We start from the raw sequence: 23,831 nt of genomic DNA, 5'->3' as shown, positions 1-23,831 counted from the left end.
GTTCTGGGCAGCCCTGTGCCTAGCTGAAAGTTTATTTGCTATGGAAGAAGAATGAATTCAGGGTCACCACCTAGATGTTGCCACAAGTCTTTTTGATGACTCCAAAATATTAAGTGACTTTCTGAGAGTACATACTTGAAAAGTGATTGTGCTTCTCATGGGTTTGGCTCTTTATTTTTTGACTCTGAGTTCCCTGCTCATTCAGTCACAGACCACCCCAGCCTCCACCAAGCCCCCACACTATTTTATTGCCTGAAAGCAGACACAGGATTCAGCACACAAAAGTAAACAGTCAACTGACCTGGCATAAAGCGTCTTAACCACATGCCCAGAGAGCTAAACTATGTAATGCAATTCTTAACTGCACTTTGCCCGAGTGCACAGTCTCCAATAATGTATTTCCGGGATTTGAGTCATGATGTATGTTTCCTTCACTAGTGAGCTGGTGTTGCTTGGCCCAGTTCCAGTGAGCATCTGAGGCAGGACAGATTGGTCAACTGATTTCCGCTTTTGTCCCAAGCATCTTAAGCGTTCAGGACTGATGATGCCTTTTGTTGCTGGTATCTTCATCTTTCCTTTTCCACTTTTCCACTCATATTCAGAAGTGACACAAAGCAAAGTTAAGTCAGGCCGTGTAAGATCACACACGTGGGTATGTTTCTGTGATTGACCCAAAACTCAGTAATGTTCCAGTTGCCTGGGTTCTGGACTCCCCGAGTCCCACCTTCTGGGCTCAGCTGTGTCTTGGGAAGCAGGAAGATGTCAGGAAGTTGTTTTCAGGGGTTTGGGACAAAAGGGACTCCCTTCTTCCCCCTTCCTCTCTCTCCTGCAGTCTTCCTGGTGGCCGGGCTGCCCTTTTCCTAGCAGCAGCCAGGCGGGCCGGGTTGGGCAGGGGGAGGAGGTGTGGGCGCCAGCACACACACCATCTGTTTCCCTCCTTGCTGGCATCTCCCGGCTTCTGGCCACCTGCAGAAGAGCCGTCTCGAGCCTATTATGGGATGTTAAGGCACTGGGAACAGACACCATCTGCTTTCCATTCATGATGTGCTGTGCACTAGTGGAGAGATGGGGCAGGGAGTTCATCTCTCTGTGCCTCAGTTTCTTGTCTGTAAAATGGGGATAATGGATTCACTTATTCATTCACCAGTTTCATTTTGAGTTGCCTGACATGTGGTCAGGATCATTCTAAGTCCTGGGGATACAACAGTGACCAAGGCAAGAAGAGTCCCTGCTCTCATGGAATGGCCCTTCTCATAGGGGAGATTTCCATGGTATGTCATGTGGCATTAAGTCCTCTGCAGGAAATAAAGTAAGTTAAGGACGACAGGATGTTTTTGGGTGGCAGCTGCTATTTTAGATGGCTCTTTGGATAAACAGCATCTTAGGTGACATTTAAGCAGAAACCTGGATAAAATTAAGAGTGAGAGACAAGTCGTATCTGGAGGGAAAGTATTCTAGGTAGAGGATTGCAAGTGCCAAGGTCCTGAGGCCTGCGTGTGTTTGAGGAATAGCGAGAAGGGCACGGTGGTTGCATTGGAGAGTCTGAGAGGAAAAGTAGGACGCGGGGTAGGAGAAAGATTGAAAGAGACCAGATAATGAGGGAGCATCTAGACAATGGAACGAATCTGAGATTTTTAGAAAGCTTTTTTTATTGCCGTGTAGCATATGTGCAGTGAATGTACTCACAGCATAATGAATTCTCCCATATGTGTGCTCCCGTGGAGCCACCCCCGAGATCAAGATTTAGAACCCTTCCGTCACTCCGGAAAGCGCCCTCCTCCATCCCCTTTCCCAGTCATGCCCCTCTGTGCAGCCAGAGGTAACCTCTGTGCCAGGTTCTCTCACGAAAGGTTAGTTTTGCCTGTTCTAGAATGGTTCACGAATGGAGTCAGAAGGAGGCTTTGTGTCTGCCTTCTTTCGCTCCGCAGAACGTCTGTGAGATGCGTCCAGGTTGGAGCATGTGGCAGTCCTTTCAATAGAATATTCAATTTTAGTCTGAGTGGGATGCAAACCACGGGATGGTTCTGAGCAGAGGAGTGACGTGCACTCATCTGCATTTTGGACGGCTCTCCTTGGCCCTGTGACGGTGGAAGCTGGGCGGAGACCAGGCTGGGGGCTTGTGTGGGTTGCCCTTGGCTGCTGTTACAATGCTTACAAGCTGGGTGGCTTAGAACGGAATGATTCTCTCACACTGCTGCAGCCCGAAGTCTCAGACCACGGCGTCGGCAGAGCTATGCTCCCTTCGATGGCCCCCGGGCAGGACCTTGCCTTTGCTCTGCTAGCTTCTGGTGGCCTCACGTGTTTCTGCCTTGTGGAACATACCTTCAGCCTCTGGCTCCCTCTTCACTTGTCTGCCTTCTCTGTGTCCTGTCCTCCTCTTTTAGGGGCACGGAGCTGGTTGGTTTCAGGCCCACCCTAATCCCGAATGAGAATGACCTCATCTTAATTTAATTAATTATATCTGTGAAGACCTTATTTCAAAAGAAGGTCACATTTTGAGATTCCGGGTGGGCGGGACACTTGGGGGGTGGGGCATGATTCAGTCCCCTTCGAGGGCTGCTGCACCCATCCAGGCAAGAGATGATGGTGGTGAAGATGGGGTGGTAGTGTCTGAGGGCTCCGTCATCCAGCCGTGTCTGACTTTGTGACCCCATGGACTGTAGTCCGCCAGGCTCCTCTGTCTGTTATTGTTCCAGGCAAGAATACTGCAGTGGGTTGCCATTTCCTTCTCCAGGGAATCTTCCCCACCCAGGGATTGAACCTACATCTCCTACATCTCCAGCATTGGCAGGCAGATTCTTTACCACTGAGCCACCTGGGAAGCCCATATTATACATTAATATACTATATATCACCAAGATATATAGGTAATATTGGCTATCAAAAAGTTTTACCATTCTGAAAAAAAACTTTGAGTTTGAGAGGTAGTTGGATTCATGTAGCATCCGATTGTCCAGCTGACAACATTTGCTGTGTGCTTGGCTTTGGTGTATTAATGAACGAGAGGAATCAAAGATGACTCCAGGGTTTGGAGCCCAAACAGCTGGAAGAGTGGAGATATGATTTCCTGAAATGGTGAAGGCTTAGTAGGAGCCAGGATGAGAGGTAAATAGAAAAGAATTTCCTTTTGGATATATATGAGGTTTACGATGCCTGTTAGATTCCCAGGTGGGAATTTGGGCCAGAATCAGAGATTTGAGTCTGGGGTGTAGGGAACCGAGGGGCCAGGCTGGAGATAGAAAGCTGAGTGTTTCTTCATAAAGGACGGTTAAAGAGGTGAGAGTGATGGTTCTGGATGAGGTAAGGTGGGGATAAGTGTGGGTGGATAGGAGGACCTGGGACCACGCCGGGCACAGCTGCCGTTAGAAGGTTGGGAAGAGGCTGAGGATGACACATCACCTGGATCAGTTCTGTGGATTAGGATGGTTTAAAGAGAGGATTCTCAAAAGTTCTTCCCATACTGCCCGGGGCATAATCTTATTAGAATAGTGAATAGCTCTGTGTGTGCTTGCTTTTTTTTTTTTTTTTAATGAAAATAAAGTGAAACAATAATCTAGGATGTTTGGGGTGAAGAGGAGGTGGTGGCTGTGACAGTCCTGTGAAAACTTCTCGATCCTGAACAAAGAGCCAGGCCTTTCTCCCGCCAAGCCCTGGGGGCGTCTGGAAAGCAGCCTCCACTCCCAGTCCCCCTCTCTCTGCCCAGAGCTGACATCACCAGGGCAGCCTGTGGGGACCGCTGGCTCGGAGGACAAAGGCCCGAGTGTGAACGGCATGGGGCCTGGCATATCCCAGCTGCTGCAGCCCCAACCCTGGTTTGTGCCAGGCGTAGATGTGGGGCTGGGAGCCATGCAGCTCCTGCCAGAGCAGGGCCCCAGGGTCCCTGGGACTCTGCTTCTCCAAGGAGAGCGTCTGCAAAGGTCCCCGAGAGGCAGTGGACGCAGATCTGAGACTTGGGCCAGTGCTTCCGGCTCTTGAGTGCCAGTTTGCCCGTTTGGAATGGGGATCTGGTTCATTCTGGGGCTGTGAGCATAAACTTTACTTGTGGGTGAAGCCAAGACACAGAACCTTAAGCATGGTCAGCGCATGGTAAACGTTCTCTAGTCTTATCTGCCCTTGACCGTACGGCAGGGAATTTGCCTGCTTTCTTGAGCAGTTCCCCAGTGCTTGGAACCGTGTCCAGCGCATAGTAAGCACACATTGTGTATCTGTAGAATGAATGAATGATTGATAGGATGGGAATCCCTTTTCCCAGGAGTCCTGTTCCATTTCCAGTCTGCTAGCATGCTGTTGAGGAGGAAGGCTGAGACCCCTTCATTGCTGGATGTGCTGGCAGTTTGTTCATTCACTCATTCGTTCATTCATTCATTCACTGGGCCGTGGTGGGCCGTGGTGAGCCCTAGCGACTGGACTAGGAACTATGACTTGGCTAGGGACAGCCCCTCATTAGGGACTTTGAGGGGTGTGGTGAGAGACCGTGGTAGACTTGTAACTTAGTACATTTCTTTCCCATGCATGACTCTCTGCTTTAGTACCCATAGATTCTCTGTAAAGAATGTCTGGTTTTGTTTTGTGTGTTGTTCAAAGCTTTATATAAATGAGTTCACACCATACATATTCTTGTTTCCTTTTTTCGCTCAAGAGCATGTTTTTGAGGTTCACCCATATTGCTATAGAGAGCTTTAGTTCTCCCGTTTTCATGAGTGCGTAGTGTACCATTGTAGAAATCTGCAAACATTTTTCAGGTTGCTTTCTGTTGTTTGCTGCTACAAACAAGGCAGTTTTGAGTGTCCATGTTCCTGTGTCCTAGTGCGTGTGTGTGTGTTTCTGTAGATCAGGGGTTGGGGGACTTTTCTGTAAAAGGTCAGAGAGTAAATATTTTGGGTTTTGCAATTATAAGGTCTCTTTTACAGTTACTCAGCCTTGCCATTATAGCTTGTTTGCAGTCACGGACAGTATGTAAACAAATGAGTATGGCTGTGTTCCAATAAGAAATTTAATTGACAAAACAGGATTTGGCCCCTGGGCTAAAATTTGTCAACTTCTGATCTAGGGTTTGTGCTGGACTGTAGACCTTACAAATTTCTTCCTGTCCTCTGTGTTAAGTTGCTTCCAAAGTGTTTGCATATAGCTCCATTTTGCAAGCGCTTCCCACGATTATTTGAGGGTGACCAGACTCCTTGGCTGTCCTTGGTGAGTTCTGATGAAGGTCTCCTGTCTCTTTGCAGAGCTGCATGCTTCTCGGAGGCCGGAAGACCACGGACATCCCTCTGGAGGGCTACCTGTTGTCTCCTATTCAGAGGATCTGCAAGTACCCCCTCCTCCTCAAGGTGAGTCGTTCCCCCTATTCCTTTGGCCAATTCTTTAAAAAAGAATTCTACTGGAGTATAATTGCTTTACAATGTAGTGTCTTCCCCTGATTTTGAACCGACAGAAAATTCAGCTCTGTCAGGCTTAAGCAAAACATAAAGCTTGCTGGTTTAAGTAGCTGAGAAGCCTAGGGGCGACATTAGTTTTGGGCCGGGCTGCATCCAAGCCAGGGCCCTGCCACTTTCTTTCTGGTTCAGTTCTGCTTCCCACCTCTCAGCTTTCTTTTCAGTGTGGTAGCAAGTGGCTGTATTTGCTGCAGCCTTGCACCCTATCCAGTTCAAAGACAGTGGGGAAGAGAGAGCCTCATTTCCAGCAGCTCTGACCAAAGTCCTGAGAGTCATTCAGGTTTTAGCCATCTATGGCCAGGAGAGTGCGACATTAGGAATAACTTGGGCCTGAGTCACAGTGCTTGAATTTGAACCAATTACAGTAAGTCTTTGCTTGTGTTATTTATTCGCCTCTCATTTGCCTGGACTTGGACACCTGGACTTGGGACCCCTGACCCCATCATGATGAGCTCTGATTGGCTGAGATATTGTCCAATAACAGTGAGCAGGGCAGTGTCATGTTCTGATTGGCAGAGACCAGAGTCAAGTGCTCCACCCCTGAACCATTCACCCTGAGCAAGTGAGTTCTGATTGGCACAGACTTGTGTCATGTGCTCCAACCAATCCCTGGATTGCACAGGCCACAAGTCCAGTGATGGAGAGAGAGGGAGCCCCTCACCGAAGTCTGGGTTCTTTGTGGATGAGGGGTTGGGGTGGGGAGATGGGGCAGGGAGATGCTGGGTGGGCGAACCAGAGCCATCCACGCCTCGGCTGTCTCCTTCCCCGCCCACCCACATTTGACTTAGCCTTGGTCAGGCAGTCCAGGGGAAGGTGTGCTGCTTGCGTGGGAGCCTGAGAAGCCTTGATTATTAGCTTCGGATTTGGCTTCTGGGCAGGTCCCCGGCTGGGAGGATGGCTCTGCCACCATCTACTGCTTTCAGCCCAGGGTTTTCGGCCCTTAGACATGGTGGCTGTTGGCCTGGGCTTGCCCTGGCTCCATCCTGAAGGCCTTATGTCTGACAGCTGTTCTCTGGGGTCCCTGCTGGTGGATTAAGTTGGCTGGTGGTGCCTCATTCACACACCTGCTCACTGGGGCCACACGCGTCTTTGCTCCATGAACTGAAAGGGAGAGGGAAGGGGGGGAAAGTACTGAGATGGCCAGAAAGTTTCTTCAGGTTTTTCCGTGATATGTAATGGAAAAATTCAAGTGAATTTTTGGCCAGCCTGATACCAGGGTATTCTTGAACAAACCTTTCTGCTGGAGGCGATGGGTGACCCTTGAGCCTCTGAGTTGGACCAGACCCTTTCAAGGGCTATCCACTCTGCCTGTGAACACAGACCTTTAACGTGTATAGCGGTGGGTGGTGGCACCCAGCTCTTCCTATGCTTCCTCTTGCCTGCTGCTGTTTGTCTGCCCCGGGAATCCGGAAGAACCATCTACAGTTGTTGCAGCTGCTTTGATCCCCAAACAGATGTTGGAAATGCCATACGAGGCTCACCTCTTCACCCTGGTGCTGAAGAAGCCCCAGGTGGAACTTGTAAACTGGTAACCTGTAGACTGCAGTGGACCTGCAGATGGGCTTTGTTTGATGTCTTTGGTGTGTTTGCCAAACTTGAATCAGTTGCTGGTGTCCAAGAGTTAGCGTTCTGCAGTGGTTCAGGGCAGGGGCTGGCAAAACTGTGGCCTGTGTGCCAAAATCCAGCTCATGGGCTGTTTTTGTACAATCCGCGGGCTAAGAATGGTGTTTGCATTTTTTTAAAGGTTGTTAAAAAAGCCCCCAAGACAAACAAAGAAGAATATGTGACAGAGACCGGATGTGGCCAGGAAAGCCTGAAATATTTACAATCTGGCCCTTTATAGAGAAAATTTGCTGACCCCTGGATGAGGGCCAGGAACTGCAGTCACAGGCTGTCTGGGTTTGAATCCTGGGTCTGCCATTTACTGGCTGCGTAAACTTGGGGCTTTCCTGTGCCTCAGTTTCCCATCTGTAACGCAGTGTTAGTATCAATACAAACAGGTAGGGTTGATACTGTGATAAAACATTTATTTACTTAATTCTTAACTCAATGAGGTAGGCACTGGGATCAACCTCATTTTTGAGATGAGGCCCAGAGGCAGAGAAAGGAAGTGGCCTGTTTAAGGCCACACATTAGGTAAGCAGCAGGGGCCATGGTTGGAACCCGGGCAGTCAGAGTCTAGAGTTCTGCCTCCTAACCGTCAGGCTACACGGCCTGTTGAGAAGCACTTTGGAGAGTCTAAACTGCCAAAGCGCTGGTGTGTCGGGGGTGCTGGCCTTCTCAGTTCCCTAGATGGGGTCTGGGGAAGGTTGGTAGCCTTGTGTTTTGTGGCTCAGTGGCTGGTCTGCCCCTTCTTTCCTGGATTTCAAATCCTTGAATATGTGACCACTTAGAAGCATCACCAGCTATAGCCCCAGACCCCAGCCAAGGTTGCCTAGGGATTAATGCTTGGTTTCTGGACCTTGGGAAAGTCTAGGACCCCAGTGGCCACTCGGAAAGGCAGTTTCTGTCTTTTAACAAGCCGGGGGGCTGGACCTCTGTCTCCCCAGGGCCTCTAAGCTCACCATGTGAAGTCCAAGTGGGTCTGGGACCTGCTAAGCCCCAGGGGCTGCAGTTTAGTCTGGCGGAGATGCTGGGCTCTGATTTCCCTGAGCAGAGAGAAACAGAACCCACTGGCAACTGATGCAGGATTAACTGCCCACAGGAAACAGTGAGGAAGCAGGGCTGTGGGTTTCCCTCCAGACCAAATGGCTGTTTACACTCCCTATTTCCTCCGTCTCCAGCTGTGTTTATCCGGGGCTCAGAGAGCACTGGGGACCAGCCAGCAGGGCCCGAGATTCCGTGGGGCCATGCCATGCTCCCCGCCCGGCACAATTGCTCAGAGTGTCCTGGCCTTTGGCACCCGCAGCTGAAATGTTTGCATCAGAAAACAGCTGGGGTGGAGGGGAACTCTTCGTACCCCTCCTGAGTTCCTCCGTCCTGTCACATTTTCCAGCGGATTTCCAAAGATGATCCCACGAGCATGGGGCAGCTGAGTCCCAACCCTCTGTCCTGCCCCCACCCCCTCCGCCTCTGACGCCCTCGCAGCTGTCCCCGTGGCCTTCTGTCTGAGCCCCCTTGTTAGAGCTGAACTTTGAATTGAGGAGGCGAACAGGGTTGAGGAGCCTGGGTGGGAAGGAGGAAGAAGCGAGAATGAAAGCCTCTTTTGGGAACTGCCCCAAAAAGCTGAACTTGAATGTTGCCTAAGAATAGCCGGAACATTCTATTTCAGCCTGCAGCCCAGGCCTGGGATAGACAGCTGGCATTTTCAGGCTTTGTTGAGTTTTCCATCAATGTTTCCAGGAAAATGATTCAGGCTTGGGGTGATGCCCCCGGGGCTCAGCTGGCAGGTGCCCGAGGGGAGACCCACTGACCCTGACCCTTGTAGGTGTCGCTGGATGACGTGTGTATCTTATGTTGCTTGCTGCACACCAGCTTCTGCCACAACTCAGGACTGCAGTCACGAGCAAGACAGACCCAGGGCCTGGCCCTCGGAGCTCTCAGTCTGGGACTGGACCCATGTCCGTAGTGGAAGCAGGGTTGAGGCCAGCAGGGGGCCAAGTGAGGGTGCCCATCGGCTTCAAGGGGACAGCTGCCCCTCCAGCCCCCTCTTCGCTTTGTCTCCTGCCTCTCTGACCCCTCCCCCTCAGTCTCCTTTGCTGCTTCCTCACCTTCTAGGCCTCCAAGCATAGGTGGGCCCCAGCCTCTGTCCAGGGGCCTTTCTCCATCTGCACTTGTGTCTGCAGCAGCCTCGACCATTCTGTGCCCCTCCTTCTTAAAGTAGATTCAACAGTTGTGCAACCATCACCAGCACAGTAATTTTAGAACATTTTCATCACTCCCGAGAGAAACTGGATCCACGAGCAGCCACTTCCCTTTCCCTTCCTCCCCCCCCCAGACCCCCAGTAAGCACTCATTTACTTTCTGCTCCTGCGATTTTGCCTACTCTGGACATTTCGTGTGAGTGCAGTCGTATGAAGTGTAGTTTCTCGTGTCTGGCTCCTTTCACACAGCAGAGTGTCTTCAAGGCTCATCCACGTCGTCGTGTCCATCACATCTTTATTCCTTTTTATGATGGAATGACATTCCCTTGTGTGGGGATACCGCGTTCTGTGTATCCGTTCATCAGTTGAAGGGTGCTTGGGTTGTTTCCACTTTCTGGCTTTTGTGAATAGTGCTGCTGTGAACATCCACGTAGAAGTTTCGGGGTGGACATTCCCATGGCTTTAGACCCCCATCTCTGCCCAGTGACTTCCAGTCTGCACCTCTCGCCTAAACTGTGGGCTTGTTTGTCTTGCCACTGGCTTCTCCACCTGAATGTCTCATAGGCCTTTTCTGCCTACCACGTCTGAAACCAAAGGCTGGACTCTCCCCTTCCTCCAGACCTGTCTTCCTTCCTACCTACCCCTTGACCTCACCTCCGTAAGGAGTCTGATCAGACCTCTTGGGCGCAAACAGGGAGCTGTCTTCTGGGACCACTGCTTCAGGGCTGTTGTCAGGGATGCTGTTCAGAGTCTTTGCTCCAGGTAGAGCCTTGGGGCCCTGCACAGACTCTGGTGTTTTCTGCACCTCCCACGCCTGTTGGCGTGGTGATGGAGCTGTCACCCACACACAGCCTGAGCACCTCGCCATTCGGTTGTCACCTCTGTTTGCTTGGCCATCAGGGGTGGGGTGGCCCTGGGGATGGTCTGTGGTCCATCACTAAGGCGCTGTTGGCATCAGTTCTTGGTGCCAGGGGATGACTGGGGAGGGGTGTGTTTCTCAGAGCATGGGCCATGTACCACTTGCAGCTTGCCAAAGTGTTTTAGGTGGCAAGGGAGAAAACTTTATGTTGGGGTGGGTGGTTGGGGAGGGGAGAAGACAGCACCAAACACAGTGAATCACACGGTGAAGATGGAGCTTTCTTGGCAGATCCCTCCTGTCTTCCCGATTGCCGCCAGGAGGCCACGGTTGCTGCTGCAGTGTCTCTGGGTTTTGGAGCTGTTCGTTCATTTCAGCTCAGTCAGTTCAGCTGCTCAGCCGTGTCCGACTCTGTGACCCCATGAACTGCAGCACGCCAGGCTTCCCTGTCCACCAAGACCCAGAGTTTGCTCAAGCTCATGTCCAGTGAGTCGGTGATGCCATCCAATCATCTCATCCTCTGTCATTCCCTTCTCCTCCTGCCTCCCTTCAATCTTTCCCAGCATCAGGGTCTTTTCCAATGAGTCAGTTCTTCGCATCAGGTCTCCAAAGTATTGGAGTTTCAGCTTTAGCATTAGTCCTTCCAATGAACATTCAGGACTGATTTCCTTTAGGATGGACTGGTTGAATCTCCTTGCAGTCCAAGGAGACACTCCCAAGGAGTCCAAGACTCCTTGCAGTCCCAAGGAGATCCAGCACCACAGTTTGAAAGTATCAATTCTTCAGCGCTCAGCTTTCTTTGTAGTCCAACTCTCACGCCCATACATGATGTGATGTCCATTCATTTACCAATCATTTACTGAGCAACTGTTATGCGCCAGGCACTATACTAGGTGCTGGAGACAGAGTGAACAAAAACTGCCGAAACCCTTTCCTCTGTGTTCTGACATTCTGCAGGGTAGGGTGAGCGGATGGAGTGGGAGGGGAAGAGACTGACAACAAATGAATGAATAGGGAATGTGTGCATGTTTAGATGGAATGATTGCAGTGGGCCTTAGCAAGGTCCAGGAGTGACAGACTGAGAAAGTGACATTTGTGCAAAGACCTCAAGGAGGGGAGGGAGGGGTCTGTGCAGGCACCTGGGGGAGGAGTCTTTCAGAGAGGGGGGCCAGTGCAGAGGCCCTGAGGCAGGAGTGCGTCTGAGGAGTACCTAGGAGGCCAGTGTGAGCAGAGGGGAGGACTTGAGGGGGAGAGGGGGGAGAGTGGTTAGAGAGGTGATGGGCCCAGGTTCCGCAGGGCCTTGTGGTGTCTCCATCTGCTCTGAGTGAGGTGGCAGCATGGGAAGGTTTTGAGCAGAGGAGAGATAGGATCTTAGTTCTCATGGGATCCCTCAGGCTGCGTACGGAGAATGGACGATGGGGTGATGAAGGTGGGGGGGCGCGTGCACTGATGTGAGTGGTCCTGGACCAGGGCGGAGGTGGGGGAGGTGAGTGCATTTAATGACAACTGCCTTGTCACATCGTTTGCCCACTTTCTATCGGAGAGTCACCATTTGTATCAATTTGCCAGAGTTCTCTCTCTCCATTCTGGCTACCTCCGGTCATCTCTGTGGAATTCTCTGACCCTGAGGTTATGAAACGAGTTCCTCATCTGCTGGGGTTCTGGCGTTGTCACCATCTTGCCAAGGAGACACAGGAAGTCACAGGTCTCTTTGCTGTGGCCCCCGCTGCTTCAGCTCCCCAAACCGCAGTGCCCACCCTGCGTCTTGTCTCGTGGGCTGAGCCCCGACACCTTTGCCCACAGATGCTTCAGCACCTCCGGCTGCACCAGCTCTTTCCCCTGTGCTGAACAATGATGGCCTGGGGCCACTCGACTCCCTCTGGCTGGGACACCTGCTCTTACCCGCTCCTTTCAAAGCCAAGCTAATTCTTGATCTCGCTAGGGACCCTCCCAGATCACTCTTCCTGGGAGTGCTGCCCGCGTCCTGCTTCCTGCTACACTCTGCATAGTGGTTAAGGGTCTGAGTTTGGGAACTTCCCTGGTGGTTCGGTAGTTAAGAATCTGCCTTCTGATGCAGGGGTCACAGGTTCGATTCCTGGTTTGGGAACTAAGATTCCATACACCATGGGGCAACTAAGCCTGGGTGCCTCAACTAGAGAGCCTGTGTGCTGCGATCTGCAGAGCCTACATGCTCTGGAGCCCGTGTGCAACTAAGACTGGATGCAGCCAAAGATAGATAAATATTAAAAAAAAAAAAAGAATTTGAGTTTGGAAATCTAGCTCCACCTCTTCTTAGCTGTGTGACTTGAGGTTGCTGAACCTCTGTGCCCCCATTACCCGATCTGTAAAATGGGCATGGTCCCATCTAAGGGGGTGGCCACCACTGAGGTCAGCCCATTTTTGTTGTCCGGTGGAAATGCAGACCCAAGGTGGCCAGAACTTCTGCTTTGCTGAGTGAAAAGTGAAAGTTAGTCACACAGTCATGTCTGACTCTTTGCAACCCCGTGGACTGTAGCCAGCCTGTCTCCTTTGTCCGTGGGGTTCTCCAGGCTAGAATACTAGATCTCCTTCTCCAGGAGATCTTCCCGACCCAGGGATCGAACCTGGGTCTCCTGCATTGCAAGCAGATTCTTTACCAACTGAGCCACCAGGAAAGCTTTGCTGAGAGAGCCTGGCAATAGCATTTGGCCTGCTGGGCCAGGATGGTGACCCGGGCTCTGATACAGTCCTGCCCTGCGCAGTCAGGAGACCAAGGCTCAGAAAGGGGAGGCGACTTGCCCAAGGTCACATAGCATGTCCTGGTCAAAGCCAGAATGGGAACTCCCAGACCTGAGCCTTTTTCCTGTTGTCTTCTCTGCTGTTTCCCCAAGTGGAAGGAAGGAGTTTAAAAGACTCTCGTACATTATTTCTTTTCTCCCATTAATTCCTCATCCAAGGGGCTACAGTTTACAAACATGTAGCAGGGGCTGGAACTGTTAATATCGGAAACACGTTGGCATGAAATATAGTTCATACAGTTGCCACACATGGAGCTTTTGTTGTTTTATGCCAGACAGCTTTTTCAGTTCTGGGTTTTCTTGGACTTCCACATGTTTTTTTGTTTCTTGTTTTCTTTTTCTTGCAAGGGGTGGTGGGTCTTGTCACTGCCCCTTCATTTGCATCCTGCTGTCGCCCTAGATAGGGCATGTGAGGACCCAGAACTGAAATACAGGAAAAGTCTTAATAAAAGAGATCAGAGCTTGGCTTGCTGAGCTTTTGATGGGGGTGCCTCGGGTGGAGGTCTGTGGACATAGCCACAGTTGGGTACAAGATCCGCCCTTCCTAGAGCCAGCTGAAGTATCCACAGAAAGTGGGGGTGCTCCGTGGGATCCAGCCCCCATTGGTGACCGTCCCAACCTCCAGGCTGCTGTCTTCTCTTTGTAGAGGAGACAGCATGCCTTTCACCTCTCATGTCTCCTCTGGAGCCTCCATCAAGCCCACGTTACAGTGAGTCGTGGATATTGCCCCTTCTTCCAGTGACAGATCCAGCTATTTTCACACTGTGATTTTATGGATCTGTCTTCTCATGGCTATATCCAGGGGCTCCAGTGATGGTCAGGCTCTTCCCGTCTCCTGGCTCGGTTTTCCTCTGTATCTGCCTTGTTCCCGGGAGGTTCCCGTCTCATGGTTGCTGCACTGGCCTCCAGCAGCCTCAGACCTGCCTCTGATTAGCGTGGCCACCAGGGAGAAGAGAGTGTGTCTTTCCTGTGTGTGTTGTATAAAGTCTCAGACCCCGGGCTCGTTGGGTCGGCTCAGGTCCCCCAGGGATCAAACTCGCGGCCTCAGCAGTGAAAGTGCGGAGTGCTAACCACCGGGGAATCCCCCACTTTCCCATGCTCTCCTTGAGCTGGGAGCTGTGGCTGGGAGATGGAAGGTTCTTGAACACGCCCTGGGAGCAGGCCTGGAGTGGCCTCGCTTGGGCTCCATGATGAGGGAGAGGATGGGAAAGCGGGGACCTGTCTTCTCCCTGCCTCCTCCTTGTCCCTTTTTTCCTCCACCTCCAGGCCCCGTGTTCTGAATCTTGAGCCAGGCTGAGCCAGAAAGGAGGAGTTGGCTGCAGTCTCGTTTCCTTGATGCCCCAGTTTGGCCTGGAGTTGGAGGCCCCGTGCCCACGCCTCTGGGGACACGACGTGGCCACCCAGAGTGGACACGAGCAGGCGTCCTTTCGGTAGATGTGACGGGAGGGGAGGGGGTGATGGGGCCCCCGGCGGAAGTGGCGACTCCTCTGCTCTGACATCCTCTCTTCCAGGAAGCCCTCACCTCAGGCCCCGCTTCTGAAACCACACAGGGCTGGCTGGACGGATGCCGGGAGGCCTGCCCTCCGGCCTGTGCCTGGAGGGGCTTCCACTGCCGCTTCGCTGGGTGCCCGGGGCACACCCCCCTCCCTTCTCTGCCCCCAGTTTTTCCAAGCAGTCCCCAGGGCCTGACTCTGCTCAGACATTGCGTATTTGTTCTAAAAGCCTGCTTTTGGAAGTGTTAATTCCCGGCTGGTACTGTTTCTGGAGGGGCCCGTGGAGGGGATTGGGTGTCCACCGGGTCCTGCCTTCTGGCTCGGTGACCTTGAACAGGAGACCTCGCCTCTCTGTCCCTGAGTCTCTCCCTGTAGCCTGAAGATAAGCGTGGTATCTCAAGGGCTTGCCTGGTGGCTCAGACTGTAAAGAATCTGCCTTCGATGCAGGAGACCTGGGTTCCATCCTTGGGTTGGGAAGATCCTCTGGAGAAGAGAATGGCAACCCACTCCAGTACTTTTGCCTGAGAATTCCACGAATAGAGGAGACTGGCAGGCTACTGTCCATGGGATCGCAAAAGAGTCGGACATGCTAAGCGACTAACACACCTCATTGGGATGATTTGAGGATGAAATGACTTAAGAAATTGAAGTTTAGAACAGTGCTTGGCATACTTAGTAAATACTCAAATGCTAGCTATTATGATTACTACTATGACTACAAGTTTCACTGTTATTATTACTACATAGGAATAACAATAAATGTAAGAGCTATTATCAGTATGGAAATAACCATGATAAATATCATGTCCTTTCCGACCACCAACACTTTTACATTCATCATTCCATTTGATCCTGGCCACAACATTCGGATCTGATTGTGATCCCATTTTATAGATATGCACACTCCGTCTACTTGGACTCTCTGAGGTCTTACAGATGCAGAGGGTTTCTTCTTGGTTATGCAGTTCTCCCAACACACACATGTGTGTGTGCGTGCCAAGTCCCTTCAGTCATGTCTGACTCTGTGCGACCCCATGGACCGTAGCTCGCCAGGTTCCTCTGTCCATGGGATTCTCCAGGCAAGACTACTGGAGTGGGTTGCCATGCCCTCCTTCAAGGGATCTTCCTGACCCAGCGTTCAAGCCTGTGTCTCTTATGTCTCCTGCATCGACGTCTCATGTCTCCTGCATCGGCATCTTATGTCTCCTGCATCGGCAGGTGGGTTCTTTACCACTAAGGCCACCTGGGAGACCCTCCCCCCGCTCCTCCTGCCCAAGATGCTTAACAGGCAGCTTTTGGGTTCCTTCCAGAAATACTCTTCTCTGGGCCAAGCAAGCCCTGTATGTTCATAAAGCTGTTCCACCTTGGATGTGGATGTCAGGGTTTTTAACCGTAGTCTGTCTATTTTGAACTTGACTCTGTTGTAGCTTACTAAGACAGTGTGTTAAATTCTGAATTGGGCAGGAGCCTTCTCACCTCCCTCCTTTTGCATATAAGACCTTTGTTAGTGCAGCTCAAGCTTCCATTAATTTTGAAGATACCCATACTTTATGCTTCTCTGGGATTCACTGGGACATCTTTGGGATTCCAGATCCTTGCAGTCTCTCTGGGATTGTGAAGCAGTAGGGACTCTTTCAAATACAAGGGATGGAAAAACTAGCTCAAGCAGACTTAATTTAAAAAGAAAAAAAAAAGGGGTGGGGGGCTCTACACTTTCACTGCCAGGGCTGGGTTTGATCTCTGGTCTGGGAACTGAGATCCTGCAAGCCGCATGATGTGGCGCGCTCCCCCCCCCCCCCCAAAAAAAAGGGCTCACGTAACTGAAACATATGTGGATACATGGTTTGAGGTATGGCCAGGTCCAGTTGTCTTTAGGGAATTGCCAAACTCTTTTCCAAAGCTGCTGCACCATTTTAGAGTTCTTCTTGCAGTGTATGAGGATTCTAATTTCTCTCCATCCTCACCAACACTAGTTATTGTCTTTTTGATTATAGCCATTCTAGGGGGTGTGAAGTGTTACCTCACTGTGGTTTTGTTTTGGATTTCTGTAATGACTAATGATATTGAGCCTCTTTTCATGAGTTTTTTGGCCATTGGTGTATTGTCTTTGAGAAATGTCTATTTAAACCTTTTGCTTTTTTAAAAAAAGAATTGAGCTATTTGTCTTTTTATTAAGTTGTAAAAGTTTTTTTGTATATACTGTCCCTTGTATATGTAAGTCCCTTGTTCGATATGTATTAATAATTTACACATTCTGTAGATTGTCTTTTCTCTTTCTTTATAGTCTTTGAAGCACAATGTTTTTAATTTTGCTAAAGTCCAGTTAATCTAATTTCTTTTAGTTGCCTATACATCTGGTGTCATATCTAATAATGCTTTGCCTACCCCAAGGTCACAAAGATTTATACCTATGTTTTTTTCTAACTGTTTTATAGTTTCAGCTCTTACTTTTAGGTCTATGATCCACTTGGAGTTAATTTTTGTATACAGTGTAAGAAGGAGTCCAACTTTATTTTTTTTGTATGTGGATACCCAGTTTCCCACTAGCATTTGTTGAAAAGACTGTTCTTTCCCCATTTAATTGTCTTAACACTATTAAAAATTTACTGACCAGAAATGTAAGGATTTATTTCTGGACTCTCAGTTCTTTTCCATTGATCTATATACCTGTCCGTATGCCAGTGCAGTCCCACTGCTTACAGTTTGGGGATAGAATGCAAGTGAAGGGCAAAGTGTGTGCAAAGGTCCAGGGGCCGGAACAGACCTGGAGTTTGTAGCTGGGCAGAGTGGAGCCCACACTCCCTTGTGAGCCCAGAAAGCAAAACTAACACTTTTCCTTCAGTTTTGGTCCAGCAAGGAGCCTGGAGTTTCAGTTCTCTATGCCCAGCACCGATCTGGGGCAGGACAGACAGACAGAAAAGGGGACTAACCTTTCTCTCATTTTTACTAGCTACTGGGTGTTGGCAGCGCCTCAGGAAACCCATCACAGGAGGACCCGGGTTTCCTGGTTCGTGTCTTGAGCATCTCTTGCCTGGACCAGTAGCCGCTAGCCAGTCTTCTGGCTTTTACGTTCATTTTATGTTCTCGCCAGTGCATCTTCCACTTGGCAGTCAGACGGATTCTGTTAAGGCTAAATAAATTGGATGTTGTTAGGCCTCAGCTTGTTCCCGCCCCCCTCCGCCCATTGCTTCCCCGGGGCTCGTGGGATGAACCTGAGGAGCACACCCCAGCCGTCCCTAATGTGTCTAGCGCGTACCTCCAACCGCATCACACACCGTTTTCTTTTTCAGTCTGCGGCAGCCTCTCTGGCCTCCTTGCTGTTCCTTGCTGCCTCAGGGCCTTTGCTTGCGCTCCTCTCATTCCCTCACGTTTTTGCATGGCCCATGCCCTCTCTTCGCTCAGGTCTCCATCTGGAGGCCCAGCTCCTCAGAGACAGGCCTTTGCACCTCTCTCATTGTCTGAGAGAGACATTGTCTGTCCTCATTTTTCACTTATCACTTATCCATCATATAACTTACACATTTATTAGAGAGGAAAGTGTTCCTGTTTAACTCTCAGAAAAGTTATAAAACAGTATAGCGGTTCAGAGCATTGATCCCAGAGCCAGACTGGTTAGGCTCCAATCTGCTCTGTGACCTCAGGCAGGTGACTTGACCTCTCTGGGCTTCAGTCCTCACATGTGTCAAATGAGGGTAAAAACAGGAACCATCTCACGGGGCTGGTGTGAGGGTTCCGGGAGCCTGACAAGAATATACACCCTCCCCGAGTGTTAGCTCTTGTTATTACTGTCAGTGGTTAACACTCAACTTGTGAACTGTTTTTCCTTTCTTGTGAGCTCCCGGAGGGCTGTCTTGGGCTCAGTCTCTGTTGAGTTTGGGAACCAATGGAAATACGTCCCCTGTGTAGGGCTGGCCAAAAAGCTTGTTCGGGTTTTCCTGCACGCTATTAAAACCCAAACAAACATTTTGGCCAGCCCAGTGCAAAGAGCTCGATACTCAGTGACTGGCCTGCCTTTGCCTCACTTCCTCCTTGAAGGCTTTCCGGCCCACACTGTCCTTCCCCTTCTCTGATTTATCACAGGCCCTTTCACCACTTGGGGCTGTTGTCTGGGCCCCTTCCTCCCCTTCCTCCTCTCCCCCTCCCCTCCCCTCCCCCTCTTCCCTGGAGCACCTTTCCCAGCTCACTTGCCTCCAGAGAGAGGGCTCCATCTCCCCCTTTTGCTTCCCCGCTGGCCTGTCCCTGGCCCAAGGCAGGCACCCAGAAACCCCCCAGGGTCTGAGGTTACAGAACAAATGGACCTCGGCACCGTTAGGATCTGCTCCTGTTCGGGCAGAGAAGAGATAAACGTGGCTAGAGGAGGGCCGTGTTTGAAGCTGGTGCTCCGCAGGGTACGCTCTGAACGCACCTGACGCCCGGCCAGCCCTTTGCTGCTTGCAGGCTCAGCTCACGCGTCCTGTCCTGCGGACAGGCCTGATCCTGGCCAGCCGAGACTCAGGGCTCACCGAGGCTGTCCTTCCCCAGCCGGGTGGCTTTCCCCACGGTGTCTGATTTACCCCTCACCAGGGGCTTCCCTGTGGCTCAGCTGGTAAAGAACCTGCCTGCAATGCAGGAGACCTGGGTTCGATCCCTGGGTCGGAAGATCCCCTGGAGAAGGGCTAGGGTACCCACTGCATATTCTTGGGCTTCCCCGGTGGCTCAGCTGGTAAAGAATCTACCTGTAATGCAGAGACCCGGGTTCCATCCCTGGCTTTGGAAGATCCCCTGGAGAAGGGAAACGCTACCCACTCCAGTATTCTGGCCTGGAGAATTCCATGGACTGACAGTCCATGAGTTTGCAAAGAGTCAGACATGACTGAGCGACTTCCCTCACTCACTCACTCACTCACGATAGACTCAATGAACATGAGTGTGAGCAAACTCCAGGAGATAGTGAAGGACAGGGGGCCTGGCATGTTGCAATCCATGGGGTCACGAACAGTCGGTCATGACAGCCACTGAACAACAACAACAGATGACCATGAGCAGAACCAGACGGCCGGGTTCAGATCCAGGTTCCGCCTCTTGCTTCTCAGAGGCCTTGGTCCTTCCCGCTGAGCCTCCGTCTCCTCATCTGTTAAATGGGATAATAACAGAACCTACAGGCACAGAGTAGAGGCATTGACTGCTGCTTGCAGCCATCGTCACCATCTTCCTTCTCATCACTGGTTTTCTTTTCTTTTCTTAAAATTTATTTATTTAGCTGTGTCGGGCCTTAGTTGTGGCACGTGCTATCTTTGATCTTTGTTGCAGCAGATGAGATCTTTAGTTGCAGCTTGCAAACTCTTAGTTGAGGCATGTGGGATCTAGTTTCCTGACCAGGGCTCAAACCTGGGCCCCCAGCGTTGGGAGCACGGAGTCTTAACCCCTGGACCACAGGGAAGTCCCATCACTGGTTTTCAGATGATAAACCTGCAGCTCAGGGTGGAGGGCATCTGGGCCAAGGTCACCCAGCTGCCCAGGGGCGGAAGCAGCCCTGGAGCCCACCTGTGGCTGTGCTGGGAACCAACTGGCTGGAGCGTCATATCTGTGATTTTTGAGAGAGTAGAGAGATGGAGAGATACTGAAACATTTGGGCACGCTGAGGCCAGCTGATTAGAGAAAATTATCTCTGCCAGCCGGTCCTGTCTTGGGCGGTGCGGCCTGAAAATCTCCTCTGATATCTCGAGGCTTGGCTAGTCTCTGCGTTCCTTATCACACTTCCTATGGGGCTGAAACTCTTGGATTAAGACTCACCTGTCCTCTGGAATGTCCCAGCCTGTGATGCGGTAAGATGGGAGAGGAGAGTGAGAAATGGTGGGGAGGGGCTGGGAGATCCAGGCTCCTGACTGGCCTCTTTATGTCTTTTCTCCACGTCCTGTGAAGGCTAGCGGTTCTTTTTTTTTTTTTTTTTTGACAGTGCACCATTTTTAAACACTTTATTGAAATTGTTACAATATTACTTCTGTTGTTTATGTTCTGGTTTGGCCAGGAATCTTAGCTCCCCAACCAGGGATCGAAACTGTACCCTGGAGGGCTCAACTGCTGGACCGCCAGGGAAGTCCCCAAGGTGTTCTTTATACCCATTTTACAGATGAGAAAGCTGGGGGCCGGGGAGGGGCAGTGTCTGTGACTGCCTCTGTGATCTACCAGACTCCGCCTCCGACTCGCTGTCTTTCTCCTCTCTCTCTCTCGTTTCCTCTCCTCCAGCCACACTGCCTCCGGGATGTTTCCCTTTCACTCCCCATGCGCTCCCACTCTGCACCTTTGCATTTGCTGTTCCTGCTGCCAGGCATGCCCTTCCCCCAGATTTTTGCAGGAGTCACTCCTTGGCTTTGTCCGCACTCTGTTCAGATGTCAGCACCTCAGAGGCACCTTCCCTGCCCTCCTTTTTTGAAAGACCACCACCTTGCCCAAGACCTTGTTCTGATGTGTCTTCATAATAATTGTCTAATCTTATGTTATGTACTCGATTTTTTTTAAGCCCATCTTCTTTATTAGAATGTAATATCCACCAGGGGCTTCCCAGGTGACTCAGTGGGTAAGGACTCCTCCTGCAGTGCAGGAGATGTAGGAGACACGGGTTTGAGCCCTGGTCGGGAAGATCCCCAGAGGAGGGCCTGGCGACCCACTCTGGTATTCTTGTCTGGAGAATCCCGTGGACAGAGGAGCCTGGTGGGCTGCAGTCCATAGGGTTGCAAAGAGTCTGACACGACTGAAGCGACTGAGTATGCACGCAGGCAATATCCACCAGGTGAAGAATTTTTCTAGTTTATTAACAAATGTATCCCCCAGAACGCTGTCTGTTTTGGAGGAGCTGCTGAGGGGACGTTTACTGAATGTGTGAATGAATGAATGAGGTTCCCCAGCTCCAGGTCCCAGTCTGTTCAGAGCAGAGTTGGGACCTGGCTCAGACCTGGGTGACCTGGAGGCCGTTTGGTGCCCTCTGGGTTGATGTCGCTCACCCCTGCCCTCTCCTCTAACCTAGGAACTGGCCAAGAGGACCCCTGGCAAGCACCCCGACCACCCCGCGGTCCAGAGCGCCCTGCAGGCCATGAAGACCGTCTGCTCCAACATCAATGAGACCAAGCGGCAGATGGAGAAGCTAGAGGCCCTGGAGCAGCTGCAGTCGCACATCGAAGGCTGGGAGGTGTGTCTGGGGCAGGAGCAACCTTCTGGGCTGGAGACAGACCCGGGCTGGGGGAGTGCACAGCTGTGGGTTCACACTGCCGTCTGGGCACTGGCTTTGGCCTGCGGCATATTTTGTTTGGCCTACATGTTGCTTGCAAAAAAAAAAGTTTAATTATTTTTCAGTGAGGTCCACATAAAAGTATAGATTTCAAGTTTCTCTTAAAAAATTGGTAACCCTGGGGCCCCATTTTGCACGGCATCAGCCATTGGAGCCTTTAGTTTTTCTCCCTACCCCACCCCCACATCACTCTCCTTCACTCTCCTTTCCTGACCCGCCTGGTGTCCTTTGAATGCCAAGGTCAAGGGTCGTGTTTAAGGGTTCACTCCAGGACAGAATTCTGGCTTTAACACTCTTTTACGGTGGCTTTAGGCAAATGTCTTAACTTCTCTGAACCATACTTTCCTTATCTATACCTGTACATAGTAGGTACTCAATGAATGGTAGGTATGGCTGTTACTAGGCTTCCTTGGTGGCTCAGTGGGGAAGAGTATGCCTGCAATGCAAAAGATGCAGGCAACACGGGTTCGATCTCTGGATAGGGACGATGCCCTGGAGGAGGGCATGGCAACCCATTCCAGTATTCTTGCCTAGAGAGTCCTGTGGGCAGAGGAGCCCAGTGGGCTGTGGTCCAGGGGCTTACCGAGAGTCAGACACAATGGAGAGCGACTTAGTACAAGCACATGGATGGTACTGTGGTCATGATTATCAGGGGATGGGATTCTTGATCTCCTCTGTTTGTGGCTTCCTTAAATTATTAGAGCTTTCCTGAAAATCTGTAGAAGGAAATGGGAAAATCTGAATAAATAAAAAAGTTAATGTCTGAGTAAGTACAGCTGGAATGGGAGAGTGAGACTAAAGGGGAAAGACTCTTGGACATAGATTTTTCTCTGAATCGTCTGCCTTAGACCGTTTGGATTTTCTGGCGCTTGCTTCGTTTGGGATTTCCACTTCATCTCCCCGTGTTGTGTGTGTGTGTGTTCTGTCGCTCAGTCGGATCCGACTCTTCGTGACCGCGTGGACTGCAGCCTGCCAGGTTCCTCTGTCCATGGAACTTTTCAGTCAAGGATACTGGAGTGGGTTGCCATTGCCTCCTCCAGGGAACCTTCCCAACCCAGGGACTGAACCCACACCTCTTGTGTTTCCTGCATTAGCAGGCAGAGTCTTTACCACTTGGGCCTCCTGGAGCACTGTCCCTGTGTTGGGGAGTCCTAAATGAGACTGGGTCGCGGGAGGCCGAGGGTGTGGCTGCCGAGGGGAGAGGCCTGTGTTCAGGAAGGAGGCGGGTGGTTGTGCATCAGTGTTTATCTCGTGCCCACTCTCCTTCTTGCCCAGCTGAGGCTGGAGAACAAATAACTGCATTTCTCAGACTCCCTGAGATGGGATGGGATCGGCCAAGATCAGATCCAGCTGCGTGAGATTTGGAAGGCAGGGTTGGGACAGAGCTCACCCTTCTGCTCTTGCAGCAAAGCGCAGTCGTGGTTGCGTTGGCTGTCTGTGATAGCATTTGCAGAGGGCCCAGGTTCCAGCTGCTGGGTGTCAAGGGGAAGGGCTCTGTTGCGTGGTCGGTGGTGTGTATCCGGCAGGACGGGGTGGCTTTGTAGCTGACAGTTAAGGCTACATCACCTGAAGCCTGGCAGCAGCAGCTTGGGCAGCATTTCCTGAGAGTACCAGCTTGGGCGGGCTTTCCCATTGGCTCGACAGTAAAGAATCCACCTGCAATGTAGGAGATGTGGGTTTGATCCCTGGGTTGGGACGATCCCCTGGAGGAGGACATGGCAACCCACTCCAGTGTTCTTAACTGGAGACTCCCAGGGACAGAGAAGCCTGGTGGGCTGTACAGTCTGTGGGGTTGCGAAGAGTCAGACATGACTGAAGTGACCTAGCATGCATACCAGCTTGTGCAGGCGGGGGTCTGATTGTCCCTTTCCCCAGTTAGGGCAGGGGCACTGGCTCCCCTGGAGGGCTAGTTCTGCAGTGTTCTTGGCTTTCTGGCAGCTGTGATTCTAGGCTGCTCTAGCCCCTCCAAGAATTGAGTAAGGCCCTCAATTTTTTCTGCTTAAAATGCTTAGCTTGGTTTCTGTTCCTACAACTGAAAATTGTGTCAGTTAGGGTGTTTCCTCTAAGGAATCTCGTTTCACCTTCATGATGCCAGAGCTCTGATTCGGTTTCTTGTGACCCTCTGTGGTTCCATGATGGCGCAGCTCCAGGTATCATCTGACACAAATCAGGAGAAGATGGGACTCAGTTCTCCTCCCTTGTGGAG

General features: G+C 51.2%; 1 protein-coding gene across 2 annotated transcripts in view; it reads left to right on the top strand.

Annotated features, from left to right (window-relative positions):
• PREX1 (phosphatidylinositol-3,4,5-trisphosphate dependent Rac exchange factor 1) overlaps nt 1-23,831 on the top strand; it is a 176,028-nt gene that overhangs the window by 87,270 nt on the left and 64,927 nt on the right. For both annotated transcript variants that reach the window (XM_070472737.1, XM_020906205.2), the window contains 2 exons: nt 5,226-5,327; nt 21,365-21,526. In XM_070472737.1, the coding sequence (XP_070328838.1) occupies nt 5,226-5,327; nt 21,365-21,526 (264 nt within the window). The remainder of the gene's footprint in view (nt 1-5,225; nt 5,328-21,364; nt 21,527-23,831) is intronic.

The sequence above is a fragment of the Odocoileus virginianus genome, chromosome 9 (genome assembly GCF_023699985.2).
Source record: "Odocoileus virginianus isolate 20LAN1187 ecotype Illinois chromosome 9, Ovbor_1.2, whole genome shotgun sequence".
NCBI lineage: Eukaryota > Metazoa > Chordata > Mammalia > Artiodactyla > Cervidae > Odocoileus > Odocoileus virginianus.
This window is presented reverse-complemented; position numbering and strand designations above follow the sequence as displayed.